This window comes from Candoia aspera, chromosome 2 (assembly GCF_035149785.1).
Source record: "Candoia aspera isolate rCanAsp1 chromosome 2, rCanAsp1.hap2, whole genome shotgun sequence".
Taxonomy (NCBI): Eukaryota; Metazoa; Chordata; class Lepidosauria; order Squamata; family Boidae; genus Candoia; species Candoia aspera.
This window is the reverse complement of record NC_086154.1, coordinates 127474263-127491984: the sequence shown is the minus strand read 5'-3', so window position 1 is coordinate 127491984 and position 17722 is coordinate 127474263. Positions and strand designations below refer to the sequence as shown.

The 17722-nt window shown below is 40.5% G+C and overlaps 1 protein-coding gene across 1 annotated transcript in view; it reads left to right on the top strand.

Moving 5' to 3' along the window:
• Positions 1–17722, top strand: part of ANKFN1 (ankyrin repeat and fibronectin type III domain containing 1) — a 121755-nt gene that overhangs the window by 65303 nt on the left and 38730 nt on the right. Inside the window, exons 8-10 of the mRNA XM_063296556.1 lie at positions 9500–9599; positions 13614–13746; positions 16626–16742. Coding sequence (XP_063152626.1) covers positions 9500–9599; positions 13614–13746; positions 16626–16742 — 350 coding nt within the window. The remainder of the gene's footprint in view (positions 1–9499; positions 9600–13613; positions 13747–16625; positions 16743–17722) is intronic.

Here is a 17722-nt window from a genome sequence, read left to right as displayed (position 1 = left end):
CTTGTATATGCCAGAGAGAGTGAATGGAAGAGAGCTTAAGGATTAAATAAGTGGAAGAGAAAGAAAAAGAAAGGGGCATTGCCACTCAGTTCTTCCTTTGGACTTGCCCATTCTGGGTTTTGGCCTTGCTCCATGGGCAGCATGCAAGCCCAACCACTTTCCCATGTGGAAGTGCAGATTTTTGATCTCCCAAAGATTACTCAGTGCCAACTCAGAGAAGCAGGGAACTTCAATGAATCTGAAAGTGGAAGGCATGAACACTTTTATTCCCAATATACTTTTAATCCTCAATTATGCTGGTGGTTCATTTCATAATCAGTCCCAGATTTGCTACCAAGAGCAAGGAATTGTGGCCAGTTGCAGCTTCCCATTACCTGGACCTATGCGATGCATGCATCCATCTATCGGGTTCACACTTTGTACTATAAAGTCCACTCTTAAAATGCCTTACTGCAGATGTCTACCTTAAGATGTGGCCCTGTGGACAGAAATTGTTCTGATGCTATGCCTAACTGAGAAATTCTACAAATGCTGAGATAAATGCCAGGGAGAGTTTCCATGACAGCCAAGTTCTCTTATGTATTTGAACATAATTTTGAATCACTTCTCTGTTTGCTTAGAAGTAGCCAATGATGAGGGATTTTTGCTCTTGACTATAAGTTATAAACTTACCCATTATCTCCTATATTTAAACATAAAGCAGTATACCAATTCTTCTAGAAACCTCCATTCTGTATGTTGATTATGCTATACAAAATCTGACAAAATCATGTCATTCAGTTCTCTGGCTGAATGTTCTTTGCTTTTCCAGGATAAGAACAAGAGAAATACCTGGGTTGCTTTAAGTTGTTCTAAGTGTAGTGTATCTGCTTGTTTCCCAGCCATAAACTATGAAAAACTTTCATCGATGTACATACAGCTTTAAATATTTACTTGTTTGTTTGTTTGTGTGCCTTCGAGTCAGTGTTGACTCCTGGCAACTGCCTGGACAAGTCTTTCAGTTTTCTTGGCAAGGTGTCAGAAATGGCTTGCCATTGTCTGCTTCCTAGGGCTAGTGATGGGTCCAAGGTCACCCAGCTGGCTTCATGCCTAAGGTGAAACTAGAACTCATGGTCTTCTGGTTTCTAGCCTGATGCCTTAACCACTACACCAACTGGCTCTCTTTAAAGATACAAAGACAGTGAGTTTTAGAAGCCTGATTCTTTGTTATGCATGCATGCACTTCAAATATCTGTTTGTAAATCATTACAGGTACTCCTCACTTAACTACAGTAATTGGGACTAGAATTTCTGTCACTAAGTGATGTGGTCATAAAGCACAACATCATGTGACTGTGCCGCTTAGCAATGGAAATTCTGGCACTTCCAGATTTGCAGATTCCAACAGAATGGTCTCCACCATGGAGTCAACCCCCCAGTTTCTCTCCTTCTTTGCTTAAAAACTTGTGCACATAATACACAAAATTGTCTTGGAGAACACTACTCTTGCACCCTGCTTCTCCTCTCCCATCCTCTTCACATCCTTGGCCTCTCCCACCCTCACATACATCCGTTAACCACCTGTGTTTAGCCTTTTCCATCTTCTCACCTTCTCATTACATAAGCTCTCTTGTCCTCCCCCATCCAAATTCATATGTTAAGAAAAATGGTAAACAAAACTGGTATGGATTTTTTTATTATTATTTTTTGGTGTCTTCAAGTCAGTCTTGCCTCCTGGCGACTGCCTGGACTAGTCCCTGCAGTTTTCTTGGTAAGATGTTTCAGTAGTGGTTTGCCATTGCCTCCTTCCTAGGGGTGAGAGAGAGTGGCTGGCCCAAGGTCATCCTGCTGGCTTTGTGCGTAAGGTAGGAACAGAATTCACAGTCACTTGGTTTCTAGCTTGGTGCCTTAACCACTACACCACACTGGCTCTATTGATTTTTTATAGGTTGTTAAAATGTTTTTAAAAAATAGTAAAGAAATGCATTGACTATTAACCAGAAATTTATTTGTTGCGATTTGCATTTCCCAAATACTACGATGCCATGAGGCAAGAATACTTGGGTGTGTCCCCAGATGGCTCCACAGAGGACCAGGGTTTCTAAATAAGGGCACACTAATAATTAAAGTTAAGTGCATGCCATCTGCTCTTTGTAGATTTGCTGCAATTGTGTTTGCCCCATCTTCTGCAGATTTGCTATCAATGAGAGATACATCAAACTCATAGGGCAGGCATTCAAATAATCTCTTTATCCACCAGAAATTCTTCATAATTTTTCCTCTCCTCTCCTCTCCTCTCCTCTCCTCTCCTCTCCTCCCTATGTGAGTTATATTTCCCTATGTGAGTTATATTTGCATTTATTTAGTGAGATAATAAGGATTCATTTTGATGTCATCTGCCAAACCTTTTAACTACTTAGCATAGAACAGATTTATGCCTTGGGTCTTCCCATAAAAATTTTAAGCCCTGGCTGTTGCCTAATCATCAATCTTTACTCTTGGAGGACAACAGTTTAAGATAATACTGTTGGACGGCGATATATTAGTATCAGAAAGAGTATGCTTCTCAATTAGCCTTTTTCCATTTACACCTAACCACAATATAAAGATTTTATTTATTTATTTATTAAATATAAATATAAATATGTTCTGGCAACATCTTTTTTCTGCCATGTCCCTATAGTGTTGCTTTTATCTCATCTCCAGCCCTTGAGTGAGACAGCATTAGGTCATCCTCAGCTATACCAGGCAGTCTCATGAGGCATACACTTTTTAGGCTCTGTCACCCATCATCCTGGAGGGAAATCGACTGGGAACAGAAGAAATAAAGGCAAAAGAGGGAATGGCAATGGGGACAGCAAGTTTCATGTTGACATAGTTTCCTGCCAACTCTAGAATGGGTGGAGCGTGCTTCAGAGTAGCTGTGGGAAAGGGTCTCATATCTATAGAAAGGAACATATGCCAGAACATGCTATTGAACTCAAGTTTTATTGATAGGCTTTGCACTGATCAAGAGTCAGTAACGCGGTGCCTGCAAGTTACAGGATGTCCACAAAACTCCTAGACTCTAATTAAAAACTGATTGAAATTAATAAGATTGTCGCATTCTCACCTGAAATCTTACATGAGAACTTAAAATCCATTGGGAGGGGGTGATCACTGAAATCTTATGAGCTTTGAGAATCCCACAAGATATAGAATGATTTTGTTTGATCTGACAGAACTCTTTGTATTGTCTTATGTTAAGTATTTGCAGGAAGTTTCTCATTTTATGGCTTTATAGCTCACCCGCCTTATCATTTATTGATGCAGCTTCGCTTCTGAATATAGCTTTGCTGTCATACAATTAGTACCACACTATGTTATTTATTAGCTAATTAAATGGCAGGCTTTTCAATGTTTCTTCCTGTGGATCCCAAATTATTTTTTAATCCCACTCGAGTATTTCTGGTCCCTGTTTATTCAAGATTATAAAAACAAAGCCTATCACCAGGGTGGGAATAGCTGTGGCAGTGCTAGTGTTTTGGTTTTTTAGTAGTGGCCATTAAGGTGCTCATGGAATGAAGCCGAACCATTTGACTAGACAGGTGGTGTACTTCCCCACTGTAAATGTGCCCTGTGTTACAGCAAAAAACACAAAGCAATTATATAAATAAAATAAATATTGTTATAATTGCGTTGTGTTTTTTGCTGTAACACATTAGAAAAAAAGGAAGGAAAAGGAAGGAAGGAAGGAAGGAAGGAAGGAAGGAAGGAAGGAAGGAAGGAAGGAAGGAAGGAAGGAAGGAAGGAAGGAAGGAAGGAAGGGAGTTTGATGTATTTTTATTAGGAATTTTTATTATAGTAGTAAAATCTAATACAAAATAAACTTAAAGAAAGAAAAGAGAATAGAAAGAAGGAGGGAAAAGTGCAAGAAAAAAGAGAAAGAGAAGAAAGAGAAAAGTAGAGATATGATAAAGAGAAAAGAAATATATAAAGAAGTGACTTCCAACCTGCATCACAAGTATAAACAAATTTAGTGACTCTCCACCCACTCTAAGATTACAAACATGTATTCCTTCATCCCATATCCCATCTTTTATTATAAACAAGTCCATAAAGCATCCTCTTTTTAGTCCTGGTGTCAGCAGAAAGTCCACAAAGGGTTGCCAGAGGTAACAACATATCTTGTTTTAACCTCGATTAAATAAACCAACTTTATAGTCCTTCCTTTTACTTCTAACAGTCTTAATCTTTATTGTAAACCACAGAGTCCCCACTTTGGGGGGAGATGGGCAGTGGCAAAATTTAATAAATAAATAAAAATAAATAAATCTTTAGTTCATTCAAATATTATCGTAGGATTGGATTTCTCTTCATTTCTTCTTTGTCCCATTGCACAGAATTCTTCAAGACTTTAACAAGCCTCTTTTGTAAATCAAGTAAGAAAAAAATTATCCAGGTCAATCTCTTGGTTTGTCATTTATATTTTCCTTTTAAATTGTAAAGCCTCAGCCAATTTCTTTTGTAGATCTTCTGAAACATCCTTTTCTAAGTCATTCTCTTGGCCTGTCAGTTTTAAATCCACTTTTGATACAATCTCTATCTTGTCAGCTAGAATTTGTTCTGCATCTGTCACTTTTTCGTAACATCTTCTGGACATAGTCTATTCATAGAAGGAGACATCATTACTGACATTGTTGATATTGTGGTTACTATTTTCTGATTCCATTCTTCAAAAGTCTCCTTCACTATTTTCACTGTTAAAATGTTTTGCAACATTTTGCAGGTTTGTACATCTTTCCTCTACCTAAAAACTTTAGTCTCCTCTAGCGTCCAGTTTTTGAAATCATGAAATTGCTTATCTTTGTTTTGTCTTGTAAAAACCAAAACAGAATCTATTTCCCACAAGAAGCTGTTTGTTCTTTATAATCAATTTCAAAATCTTATTATAAAAGTTTCAATATTCCAGTTTTATCTGGAACCTCAGCCCATTTATAACTTTCTAAGATCAAAATCTTATTTAGCTTTTTGCTGTTTATTTTAGATTCTTTAAATTCTTAAGCTGATGACTGAAATTTTCTTTAATTCAGGATTGAAGGCAGACTCAGCCAGCCTATTCAGATGTGTCAGTCCGAAGGTCTCTAATAGCTTAGAAGTAGTTAATGAGCAATTTCCTAAAGTGATTAGAAAGAGAGTTTTGCAAACTTAGAGTCCTTTAAAACTCTCCGATGTGGTTGCAAGCAAGATGGCTGATCCTGTTGTCTGCTGGCGCTCAAACCCACAGAAAACTGCTATCCTTTGGTCACCTTGTGAGAAGCTCTCTTCCAGAGAATATGTGGGTGATCTCCCATCTTCTTCCTATCTGGAGAAGTTTGTTTGTTTGTTTGTTTTCTATCCCGCCTTTATTATTTTTATAAATAACTCAAGGCGGCGAACATACCCAATATTCCTTCTTCCTCCTATTTTCTCCACAACAACAACCCTGTGAGGTGGGTTGGGCTGAGAGAGAATGACTGGCCCAAGGTCATCCAGCCAGCTTTCACGCCTAAGGCGGGACTAGAACTCTCAGGCTCCTGGTTTCTAGCCTATTGCCTTAACCACTAGACCAAACTGGCTCTCCAGTTTACTCACCAGTTCCTTGGCCTTTGTCATGGTCCCTGGCTCTGCTTTTGCAGAGCCGTCTTCAGTTTGCCATACCTCCCCCAGAAGTCTGAAAGAAGGAGATTCCTGATTGGAGGCTTGCTCGTAAGTCTTTCCTAGATGTCCTGAAGTTAATAGACTCAACCGTCACTTATCTCCCAGCTGAAAATAAGCATGAAGAACCTGCCAGGACACCCATTTTTATCCTGATCTCCCACCACAAAACACAGGATAAGCCTATGAGCTTTCACTGTTCAGACTTTTGAGCGAATGGATATGCATTTAAACTGAGGACAGGCCCCTCCAGCATTCCTTGGCACCACTTTAGATCTTAACATATTCCAGATCCTGGCCTCTAGGGAATCTTGGTCTTGTTCTGCAGCATCTTGCTCTGTCACCTCAGAAGGGAGCTAGGGGGCCAGATTGTTCTTAAGTGGAGGCCAGTTGTGTCCCCAAGTGTAAGCATTGTATTTTTTCCTGTACAATAACCACTCACTTTCCATTCAGAAAGTAATGGAGTGTATTCAAGAAATGAACTCAGAGTCAGGCCTAACTGACTAGGTTGAACATGGGGAACCAGAGAGCAAAATTCATCCTTAAAATCTTAAGGAATTATGATTGAGTAAGGTAGATTAGGAACATTACGATAATGCAGGGAGATCGAAATGCTATTTTAGTTATTTACAGGTCCTCTGTATTTTAAAGATAAAAGCTGCTTGTAATGACTAGGGACTCCGTTCCTACAAATTTTAAAGGGGGCTTTACTGATCCTAGAGATGAAGGTAAGCAACAGTATAGTATTATTTTCAAGGACATTGTACAGAAAAAAAGATGGCTAGACCCAAAGGACTCATAATATATCACTAGGAAAAATGATACATCATATTCATGTTGGGGTATTTGAGACCTTCCCATATACTATAACAGTAGTGGCTGTCCCTTCTAACTACATTTTACAAATAGGAAGAATATGTATAAAGAGCTTTCAGATCATTTTGTTACCAGATAATCACCTGAAAATCAATTTGCCCTCTCCTTGTCCCACACCAGATGTTCTTGAATTTCTTCACTTACTGGAAAGAAATCCTGAGAAAATTGGAGGGAGACCATCAACTGATATTACTCAAAGCTAAATGACAATCCTGCCCCAGTGATCCAGTTTTCAAAATTCAAGCCTGCCCTAATCTACCTGGGCTCATTGTGCTGGTTACTATACTGTGCTCCATTCAGTTCAACCGTACATGCTTAAGCACACTCCCAGCTCTTGTTTTGAACATCGCTGCCTTGCTTTGCTATCCAGGCCGTTAGAGACATCTGAAAAGGGCCACATCTGCACAGGTGCCCAATGCTTACAAGTGCCAGCGCTAATCAGACCACTGATTGTGCAGGGACCCAGACTTCACAGGTTGCTTAAATGCGTACAGGTGCATATTCATAGGAATGCCCTTTTCAGATATCCCATAATAGACAGATATTTGGCAGCAGGGGTATTGGGGCATGGTCTAATCTCCTTTTCATATATTTAGTTTCCATGAGGGGAAAAACTCTGGCCTCTGAGCTCTTCAAGGAGTATTCGGTGTCAGAATAACAACTGCAAATGGCAGGCAGAAATATTGGGAATCTTTGGTGGACAGAAGAGGGTTTGTTTATGTGTTTGTTTATTAAAAATGTAAAATACATGTCTTAATACAACAGGCATTTAATTTGCTTTTCATTTAAAAATTTGTAGGAAAAAAAGCCCACCCCACTTCACACTGCGAAATTTCTGCATTTGGTCATCAAAAGACCAAACAGTTCTTTCTGGAATCAGGCCTGTGATCCCCAGAAAAAGAGGAGGCGCACTGAGAGCAATTGCATGAGTACACCTATATGCTCTGAAGCACCCTTTTTTCCCTTCAAAATTAAAATGCTGCATAGCTCCAACATGCACAGGTTCTGTATTAATTTGAACACCTTCTGAATCTGTCCAAATCAGCTTCAGTTTAGGATTCAGGCTTCGTATGAACCTGATGTGTTCCTCGTTCCCTAATTCCTTCCTAACATCTGAGAGAGGCATTCTATATCTCCACAATTCCTTGAATTCCTTGAGACCCCTCACCTTTTAAAATCTTCATCCAAGTGTAGCATCCCCTGTACAAACTGATAACCCCCCCCCCCCCCCCCGCAAATGCACTTGAGAGGACATTGCCATGCAGGTCGGTAGATACTTTCATTAAATGCTTTTGTTCTTTTAATGGTTGGGGAACCCTGGCAGATAATGGAGATCTAGATATGCAGTTGAATTGTATGCCTGAAGAATATGGCAGACCTCTTTCATTATGACCCAGACACTTCTAAACTGGACATCAGTAGATGCTTTAGAGCAGGGATTTATAAAAGTTTTCAGGCTGCAGAACCTCTTAGTTTAAAAAAAGATCTAGAAGTTCTGATCTCTCATGATAGAAAATTGGCTGCATTCAAATGATTTTTTGTTTTGTTTTGTCCTTAGTCTGCCATGGAACCCCATCACATTCTTGTGGAACTCAAGGGTTCAGCAGAACACATTTGAAAACCCCTGCCTCAGAAGATCATTTGCAATTTGGAATAGGTGCAATCAATCCCCCACAACAGATATCCCTTCCTTAGGATGAAAACAGCCAAGGTTTCATACCCTCTAGGGCTGTGTCTCATTTATGGAAAACACTGAAAAAATGTATACGTAGATCAGAGACTCATCCATGCATCTTCTATTTTCTTTCCTTTCTAAAATATAAAGTGTGTGTGTGTGTGTGTGTGTGTGTGTGTGTGTGTGAAAAACCTAATTTTCATTTCAAAGTCTCTTCCCTTTTCATTGTATAAGATAAATGTGCTAATGTTATTTCATTTCCATCAATTGCAAATCACAGTGTAAATCTATCTATCTTCTTGAATATATGCCAAACGCTTAGCAATATGAATAAATATGTTCAAATGTAGTTAAGAATATGCAGTCAAATGATTTTTTTTTTTAGTATGACAAATTTAGGAGAGAGTTCCTCTTTTAAGAATATTGAAAAGTTGGCAGCATGTTAGATTTTTATATTCCTCACAGTAGCAATGAGAGTAAGCCTGGCAACCATCTCAAATTTAATTAGTATATTTATGCAGACTTTATTTTGCCAGTCGAAACAGCTGTTGGAGTAAATCAAATTGTTTTTTCTCTAATTGTCTCTAATTATTTTTTTCTTGACAAAGGAGAGCAGCAACAAGCAAGAACTGCAGGGATACAGGGGATTCTCTGTCATTTAAACTGGGGTTAATCATGAATGATTTCTGTTAGAGTGAGATGGCTATAAATTTCCATTGCTCTGGAGCTTGGCATCAATGACTTTTGAGGAAAAATGGCTCTGATCTGCTTAAGTCTTTCCATGTCCTCTCTCTTCCAGGAGTTTAAAAGATTCTTGCACCACATTTCATACTGCTTTTTCAATAGACAAAGGTTTTAAAGAACATGTTTTCTGGGAATCATAAACTGTAGCCTGCATATCTTTGTATTTTTATTTCTACTTGATAGCAGTTTTGCAACAGTGGGTTCAGATTTTAGTAAAGCTGTAGTATGCAGGTGTGTATAGTAAGAAACAGGAAATGGGTTGGGATTTGCTCCCATTATTTTCCTCAATCAAAATCTCCCCTCCAAGCTATGTTGCGGGAAATTGTCCCCTTTCTGGATGACCCTTTTTGCTTGCCGTCAGTTTCCTTCTTTTCCTTACTGTAAAGGCCATACTTTAGAATAAAAGGACATGAGGCAGGAAATGTATAACTTTATAGTTGCCACTATCACCTCAACAAAGATATACCCTGTCATGCAGAGGTACACCTCTTTCCCACTCCATCCGCTTTCTCTTTCTCTTGTTTTTCTTCCCTTAAATCTCCACTCTAGATAGTTTTAAATTGCAGAATGCCGGTCGCAAGCAGTCTGTCTCCAGAAGCCTGAAGCATCTGTTCCATTCTTCAAACAAGTTTGTGAAGACTTTGAAAAGGTTTGTTTGATTTAATGAAATCACAGCTCTATATCTGAAACTCCCAAAGGTCTCTTCCTTGCATAATCTGCATTCTGTACTCTGAAATTGTTTAGTACTTTGGAAAACACTGTGGGCTGAGACACTAACCACAGCAGGGTCTGAAAGAATGTGCTGAGATATATTAGAATTCTTCACTCAAATTTCAGCTTCCGTTTCTATTGCAGTTCAAGTCTATTCAGAAAAAAATCACTCACCTGAAAAGATGATCCAGAATTCAGCTCAGTACAATCCTCCCCCAAAACAAAGGATAAACAAGACCAAAAATGCATAAAGATAGACTAAAATCCTGGCCAATGCCCAGCTTCCCACCTTGTCAACTTAGGGTTACCAATTCTAGCTGAAACCACTCTTGAAGATACCTCTTCCACCCCAATTAATATGTACTTGGGACACTTGTATATATGTATGGGTTATGGATGGCTGGGTATGTGTATCTCCCAAAAGCCAGATTCCAAAATACAGCAGGGCCAGGAGAAGTTGATGATGCTTTAAAGTGTTCCCTAAAAGTGCCAAGTGTACACCCACATGTGCTCCATGACATTATCTTGCTCTTAGATCTAGATCTTTGCACAACTTTAGTAAGTCCCTGTAAAGGGAAGGAAATGAAAGGGAGAACTGGAGGAAGAGGAGACAAGAGAAAGGGGTGGCAGGGCAGGGAAGGCTGTTTGGGTGTGCCAAAAAGGATTAAATCTAGCAGGCAAGCAGCCCCTTCTAAACAGCAGCTGATCTTCAGAGTAATCTTCAAAAGCAGTTATGCTTTTCAGCAACCGTCTTCACAGGGGTTTGCTCCTCTTGTCCAATCCTTTGTTTCAACAGCTTCTTTATCCTTACCAGCAGCATGAAATCCTCTCATTTCACAGGTAGTAATTTGCCTCCTTGACAAATTCAGAAAGCTTTTGAGTCAGGCTGAAACCACTTGCATAAAAAGGTAAAGATGACCTTGAGTCTAGCTTAACACTTGGTGGCTACTTGGACACATCCATGCTAACAGTGTGGGAGTGGTTTGCGATGGCCTCCTTCCAGGATGCTTTTTAAACTTCCCAATCCAAGCAACAGTCCTGGTAACCTCCCATCCAAGTACTAAGTAGGCCTACCCTGCTGAGCTTCTGAGATCAGACAAAGCCAGCCACCGGCTAAGACCAATCATAGGCATGCTTACCAGGAATACGTACCTTTGAATACAGGGGAAGTTGTTCTGTATAGGATTGTACTGCATAAGTACTGAATCTAGTTATGTAGAAGAAGAAAAATATATGCAGGCAATACTCTGCCATCTAATTTCTCACTGTGAAGCCAATTGGTCCCTATTCCATATGGCTTGGGCCAATAGGTGTTTGGCTGGCAGACAATTACAATAATCTCCCTCAGCTGATGTCTCCTGGATATGCTGGATGTCAACTCCCATGCTGGCTGGGGAGGGGGTTTATGGGAATTGTTCTAGTATTTGGAGAGCCCCAGATTAGGCAAGGCTGACTTAACCCTTTGCCCTCTAATAAATGATGAATTGTATGTCTGCTTTTTTCCCCCAGGACAGGGAGGGGGGACAGTTGGGACCATCTCTCCACTCATTTCTGCCCCTTTTTCACTCTCCTGTGTGGACATGGGGCGGAGTGAAAATTACAGAAGAGGCAGAGAGAGGAGTTTCCAGTGACGCCTATTTTGTGGGCTCTCTCCAGAATATTGTCTTAGTCTCCGAAGTGAGGAGAGTTAACTATCTGTCTAATAAACAAGTTCATTATATGAGGGGGAAGTTTGTTAAATGGATCACTTGTATGAATTAGGGAGTTTCCATAATATATCTGGTTCCCCCCTCCGCCCGATCAGTTAAGTCTGTTATCACTAAGTCACATTGTGTGCAAGCAGATTACTGATTTCATAAATCCAAATCCAAATTGGCTTTAAAGATGGCATTAGTAAACCTTTTAAATAACTTCTTTAGCAGATCTGACGCTGAGATACTTTCATAATCTGGACTATCCTCTATCCCAGTGTAACTTATCTAACCCTCTGAATCTCAAAACTTTGGTCCTGGATGATATCTTCTTCCATCTCTGGCAGTGTTCAGTTTGATTTTTTTTTCTTCTTTTTCTTCTTTGTATTTTGTATTTCTTTCCAAAGAGAGGCTCTGGTGATCATTCAGTTCACTAAATCTGCTGATTAATGTATTTAACTATTTGCAGGTATAAATATTTTAAAGGAATGGATTTGTGTAGCCAAGGGGTACAACAATGATGGGCTGTTACATTGGGCAAAATCCAAAATAACCCCAGTGATTCAGGTGGTTGTAATTCTGGATCATCTTGCTATAAATTTATTTATTTTTATTTATTTATCAAATTTGTCACCACCCACCTCCTCCCACCAGAGGGACTCTGGGCAATTTACAACAAAATGATCACTAAAACAATAAATATATTAAAATGCATTATAAAATTACATATCACTAATAAATAGTGATAGTAAATAGCAAATAGCAATAGCGTTTATAGTTTTTACACTGATGTTTCAGATAAACCATGGAAGGGCATGTCAGGGTCCTCAATGTCAGGTTCCACAATGGAAAAATCAGAAATGAGAGACAAGTATTCCTTAAAAACAGCGTAGGACATCTTGGGTGTGGACATACACTGAATAGAAGTAGTTCAATGGCAAGGCCTAATAGAGTGGGTAGCACCTGAGGTGAATTGAGATTGTAAACCCTAAAATATATCCTAGAATCTTCTGCAATGCAGAACTTCCCATATTAGACCCCTGGAGCCTCCATTTTTATTAAACAAATACATTTATGGGAAGTGCTACCTGGAAGCAGGAGTTTGAAAAATAAGAAGAGAGAGTTATAATAAAGAAAATTGAACCCAGCAGCGTCTGTTTAGCTCAACTTTCATTTATTTCAAAACGAATAATGCAAGGAATGAATGGCTTATGTCATTTCCATGATTCCATTCTTTCTCAATTATTTGCAACCCTGTGATTCTTTTTTTTTCTTTTTTTGAGAGCAGTGGACTTGATTTTAGGTAGCCGCTTCCTATAATCACTGTATTATTTTCTCACAATAACTTGTTTGGACATCCTTGAGAGTACTGTATTTGTGATGGCAGTCATGTTTTCTAAGAGAATCTGGAGCAAAGCAACAGCCAGGATTCTCTGGAGAAACAAAATTATAGGTGCTAAACAGCAGCTGGAAAAGCAGCGCTGTTGCCATTCTGGCAAAAACAAGTGGAAAAAGTGGAAAAAGAAAAGGTATTCACACTAATGTGGGCAAAGATAATTAATTTAATAATTGGCTCATATTTAATTTTGTATATTAAGGGAATATTTTACTTAAGAAAATGACTAGCATAAGAAGATACAGTATTTGGGTTGTTGTTCTTTTCCACATTTGACTATTAAAAAAACAACAGCCTTTTGTCAAAAGTAAAATCTCCAAGTTGAACTTAACTCCTGGTGACTTCATGGCTACATCCATGTAGTTTCCCTGGCAGCAAAGCAAGTGGTTTGCTCTTGTTTTTTCAACTTCCCAGATTAGTCTACAGACTTGGAATTCTCTAAAAGTCTCCCATCCAAATCTACCCAGACCTGACCCTTCCAAGTCCAAACTAGGCTAGCTAGTTGTCAGATACTGATGCTCTGTGTTGATTTGTCATTTCCAAATCCAAATACTTTGCTACTACTTGTCCAAACAGAATTCCAATGACAATGACATTGTGTGTTGTTTTGCATATGCAAGGAAGCCCATATTAGTTCAGACATTTGTGGAGTTATTCTGCAGTATTTGCTAGAGTTTAACACCATAACATTTCTGGGGAATTCTCCTTCTTGGGAGCAATGAAGCGAATTCTGTTGTTTCCATCAAGTGCTAGGCCCCTTTATAGGAACATAATGACTTCTTGCTCTGCAGCACACACATCACTGGCCACTCTGAAACAGGCACCTAATCATTCTCTTTTCCGTTTTTCTCATTTCTGAATTCAGAGGGCTTTATTTAGCTGTGATATTTTATTACAAAGACAACATATTAGTAACCAATGAAGATCACATACCAATAGTGGAAATTGATGATTCTCACGCCAGTTCTATTATGCAAGATTTTCTCTGGTTCACAAAGGTAAGTAGCAACCTGCCATTTTCTCACTTGATTGAACTCCCCAACACAGGAGGGTATTTCTGGGCTGATCCTTGCACTCTGTTTCTCTTTATACACAAACAGCTGGTTGGTCCCCTTCTTAGCCACATGCATGCCTGCGTTGTGTGACGAAACATTGTTGTGAGCCCTGCCGGATGTAGGGCAGAGGTAAGGAACCTGTGACCCTCCAGGTGGTAGACTCCAGATCCAATCAGCCCCAATCATCATGACCAGCAGTCATGTAGGACCACATGTCGAGCAATCACTGTACAAGATCTGGACGGCCAAAGGATGTCTAGGGAATCTGGGGGTGCGGGGCAGAGGCAGCAAAGAGGCTATCCAGCAGGCTTGTCTGGGAAGAGACAGTAAGTCAGTTTTCCATGACTGCATTTTAAGATGAAATCTGGTAGCCAGCTAAACCGAGTACTCAATAACTCTAGATGGGCAAAGGCCAAAGAATGATGAAGGATTAGAAGGCTTATATGGTATATGGCTACAGATCACAGTAGATATCAGAGAGACAGACCCACGTTTTAAAATCTGAATGTGTACAATTGAATAGAAAGCATGCAGTAACATCCACTTTATAGAGCAAAGAAAACACGTAGGTAAAGTGGAGGGAGTGAATCCTTCCCCCTATGCAGAACGTAACTCTTTGCAGTCCTGCATTCTAGGCACCTTTCTCTCATCTGAGGTGTATTTCACATTGCAGCCTGTTTGCAAAAAATACAATTCAGGTAGTAGATTGCAAGGATGTGCTCACCCCAGCATAGTCTTAAATTCCTCCTTTTTTTGTGCAATCAAAGCTGTTCTGCCTTTAAATTTGTGAATCTAGTGGTGTTGCATCTCATTTAGTCCTAAGGGCATGCAAGAAAAAAAGTTACAGTGCAAAGGAGGAGAATTTGGGGGTTCTGTGCTGAGTAGCAGAGGGAGACATAAACCACTGAGGATGTTTCCAAGGGTAACTGATATACCTGTCTGTCAGGAAAGGGTGAGTGCTGCAAATCCTGTTTCTAGCTGGAGGCTAAAATAAGGACAGGTAGGAAACAAACCCATTCTCTATAACATATGTACAGTGTCTGGCTAGGAACAATTTCCACAAGGGTTTCCTAATGTATCAGCAATGGACTCTTGTTTGTATCAGCACTACTTTCCTATAATTAGTTCTAGATATTATTATTACTATTACTATTACTATTATTCTGCCTGGCTCCCAATGATATTCTGGGAGGCTCACAAGTAAAAACATTTTTAAATATACAATAAGAGACAAAAATAAAAGAAAGATGACAAGAACCAGATAGGAACAAAAAAGAAACAAACCCACACAATTCAAGGGGGGTTCACTCCCCCTCGCCAAAGGCCTGGGCAAAGAGCCAAGTCTTCAAGGCTCTTAGAAACACCAGCAGGGTGGGGGCCATTCAGATCCTGGGGGTGACCTCATTCAAGAGGGCAGGTGCTGCTACAGGGAAGATGGGCTTCAGAGGTCCCGACTGATGGCATTGTTTAACTGAAAGAACCCAGAGCACACCAACCCTGCCAGACTGAATTGGCCAGGAAGATACTATGGGAGGTACATGTCCCTCAAGTAACCAGGCCCTATGCCATGAAGCACTTTATAGGTAACAACCAGGTCCATGAATTGCACTTGGAAGCAAAGGGGCAACTAGTGCAGCTTACAAACCAGAGGTGTTACATGGGCATACTGAGGCATGCCCAGCACTGCCCATAGTACACATTCTGGACCAGTTGAAGCTTCTGGGTGGTCTTCCAGGACAGCCCCACATACAGCATGTTGCAGTACTCAGGCCATGAGGTGACCAGGGCATGAATGACTCTCTGAAGAGCCGTCTGACCTAAGAAAGGGCACAACCAACATGCCAGATGAAGCTGTGCAAAGGCCTTCCTGGCCACAGCTAGCACCTGCTCATTGATTGGTAACTGTGAATCCAGGGAGACCCCCAAATTGTGCACCACTCTTGAACGTAGAAGTGCAACCCCATCCAAGGTCAGAGGTAGAATATCCCCAAATCCTGGGTGGGTGGGGGAGAGAATGGGAAGGTCGGAGACTGAACAATAGTTATAAAAAACTGTGGGGTCAAAGAACAGCCTGTTGAGAAGGGGTGCACCACCACCTCTTTCAAGGCAGAGGTACCATCCCCTCTGTCAAAGAGGCCAACACCACAGCATGGGTCCAACTGCAGATCAGCTCTTTGGCTGCTTTTGTGAGACAGGAAGGGCCTAGATCCAATAAACAGGTAGCTGAGCTAATAGCACAGAGGACCCTATCCACTTCCTCAGGAATCACCGGCTCAAATTCATCCCAGATCATACCAAATCTTGTTTTATTTGTTGCCCTTATAAACCAGTTTTAATTGATCCAGGATTTAAATAAATTCAGGGAAGTCCCTTTCTTCCTACTACTAATTTTTAAGGGTACAAAATGGGTCTTGGAGTACTTAAAATACCAACTGGAATTAACAGAAGTGTCTTAGTCAGATTGGAAGGGAAGATCCTTAAGAATGGCCAGGATGTTTAATAAAAGTCAGAGGAGGCCGATGCAGACGTACCTCCTCCTCTCACCCCATATTGCCTTTGAGCCCAAACTGATTATTTGTGTAGTGTGGCACACAGATGTATTAGGAGAGATAAATGGTGTTTATGCTGATTAGATGCAACACGTCTCTGCTCATTTAATAACTGCTGTCAACACACTGCCACCCACAGAATCATGGAATGAACAACAGCTACTTTTTGGGAAGATAACATTCGTTCATTCATGAATTCATTCATTCATCCTTCCTTCCTTTCTCTCCCCACCCCCCACTCACCCCATGCCAATTGTGCTATATATTTTGCAGCTGTCTTGTATGTGGGATGATATCAGATGGCTGAGGCAGAACATGTCTGTCTCCATGTCCTCCTCCACAGCGCTTCAAGCCAGGCAGAAAATGCTCTCTGCAGCAGCCCAGTTACAGGTTAGTGGTACCGCACCCTTTCCGAGCAGATTTCAGCGAGGGTATGGCCTCCAGGGAAAAGACCTGTCAGCTGTCCCCTGCTTCAGCACTTCTTTCTGGTGTGTCCTCCAGGGGAGAATTATCCGCTGTGAAGCAGGCAAGCGGCAGCACAGTCCGATAGCCCAGCCAGAGCTAACAGGTCATCAATAAACCTGCAAAATAGGAAGAAATCGGTGAGAGTGGAATTAAATGTGACACAGTGAATAAATAGCTTGCCCAGGAGGATAATCTGAGAAAGCAAGTCACCTGCTCAGTCACATAGCTGGTGGAGACACTTGCCATTGCGGGGCAGAGTTCTAGGCAGCAAAGCCAGGCCAGCATCAAACAAGAGATCGTTGCAGATAATTAATTAGGTGGCAGGATAATGATCCCTGGGGCATCTGCTCATTTTTTCCTTTGACGGCCATCTTCTAGTGCGATTTCAGACAGGATATCTTCTCTAGCCCAATATGCCTCCAAGCACTTTGACAAAACTCAGAGTTGAGCCTCAAGGATCTTTGTGGAAATTCACCATTAACTACAACAGCCTTCTCCAATGTGCTGCTCTCCAAATTTTTTGAAATTGCAACCCCTGAAATTACTTACCAGTACAGCTAAAAGGAAATTTGGAAATTGCAACTTCAGCTTCAACTTACCTGGGGGCAACAGATTGGAAAAGACTGACTTGTGTTCACCAAACTCAGAAGAAAACCCTATTCCAGTACCTCCTAAGTGTTTTGAAGGTGGGTGGATGGGAGTAAAAATACTTGTTCTATTTGATAGTGGACATCTTGGCATGATGAAAGCCAGTGTTAGATAGGATAAGCAGTAGTTTGGGGGAAATTGTTTCCTTTCCCAAAGCACAACAGTCCATAAAAATAAATGCAGTGTTTGGCAGACTGTTGCTGTTCCGATTCTTCCTCCATATGAGAATCAAAGTACCATAGAATGTAAAGGTTGGA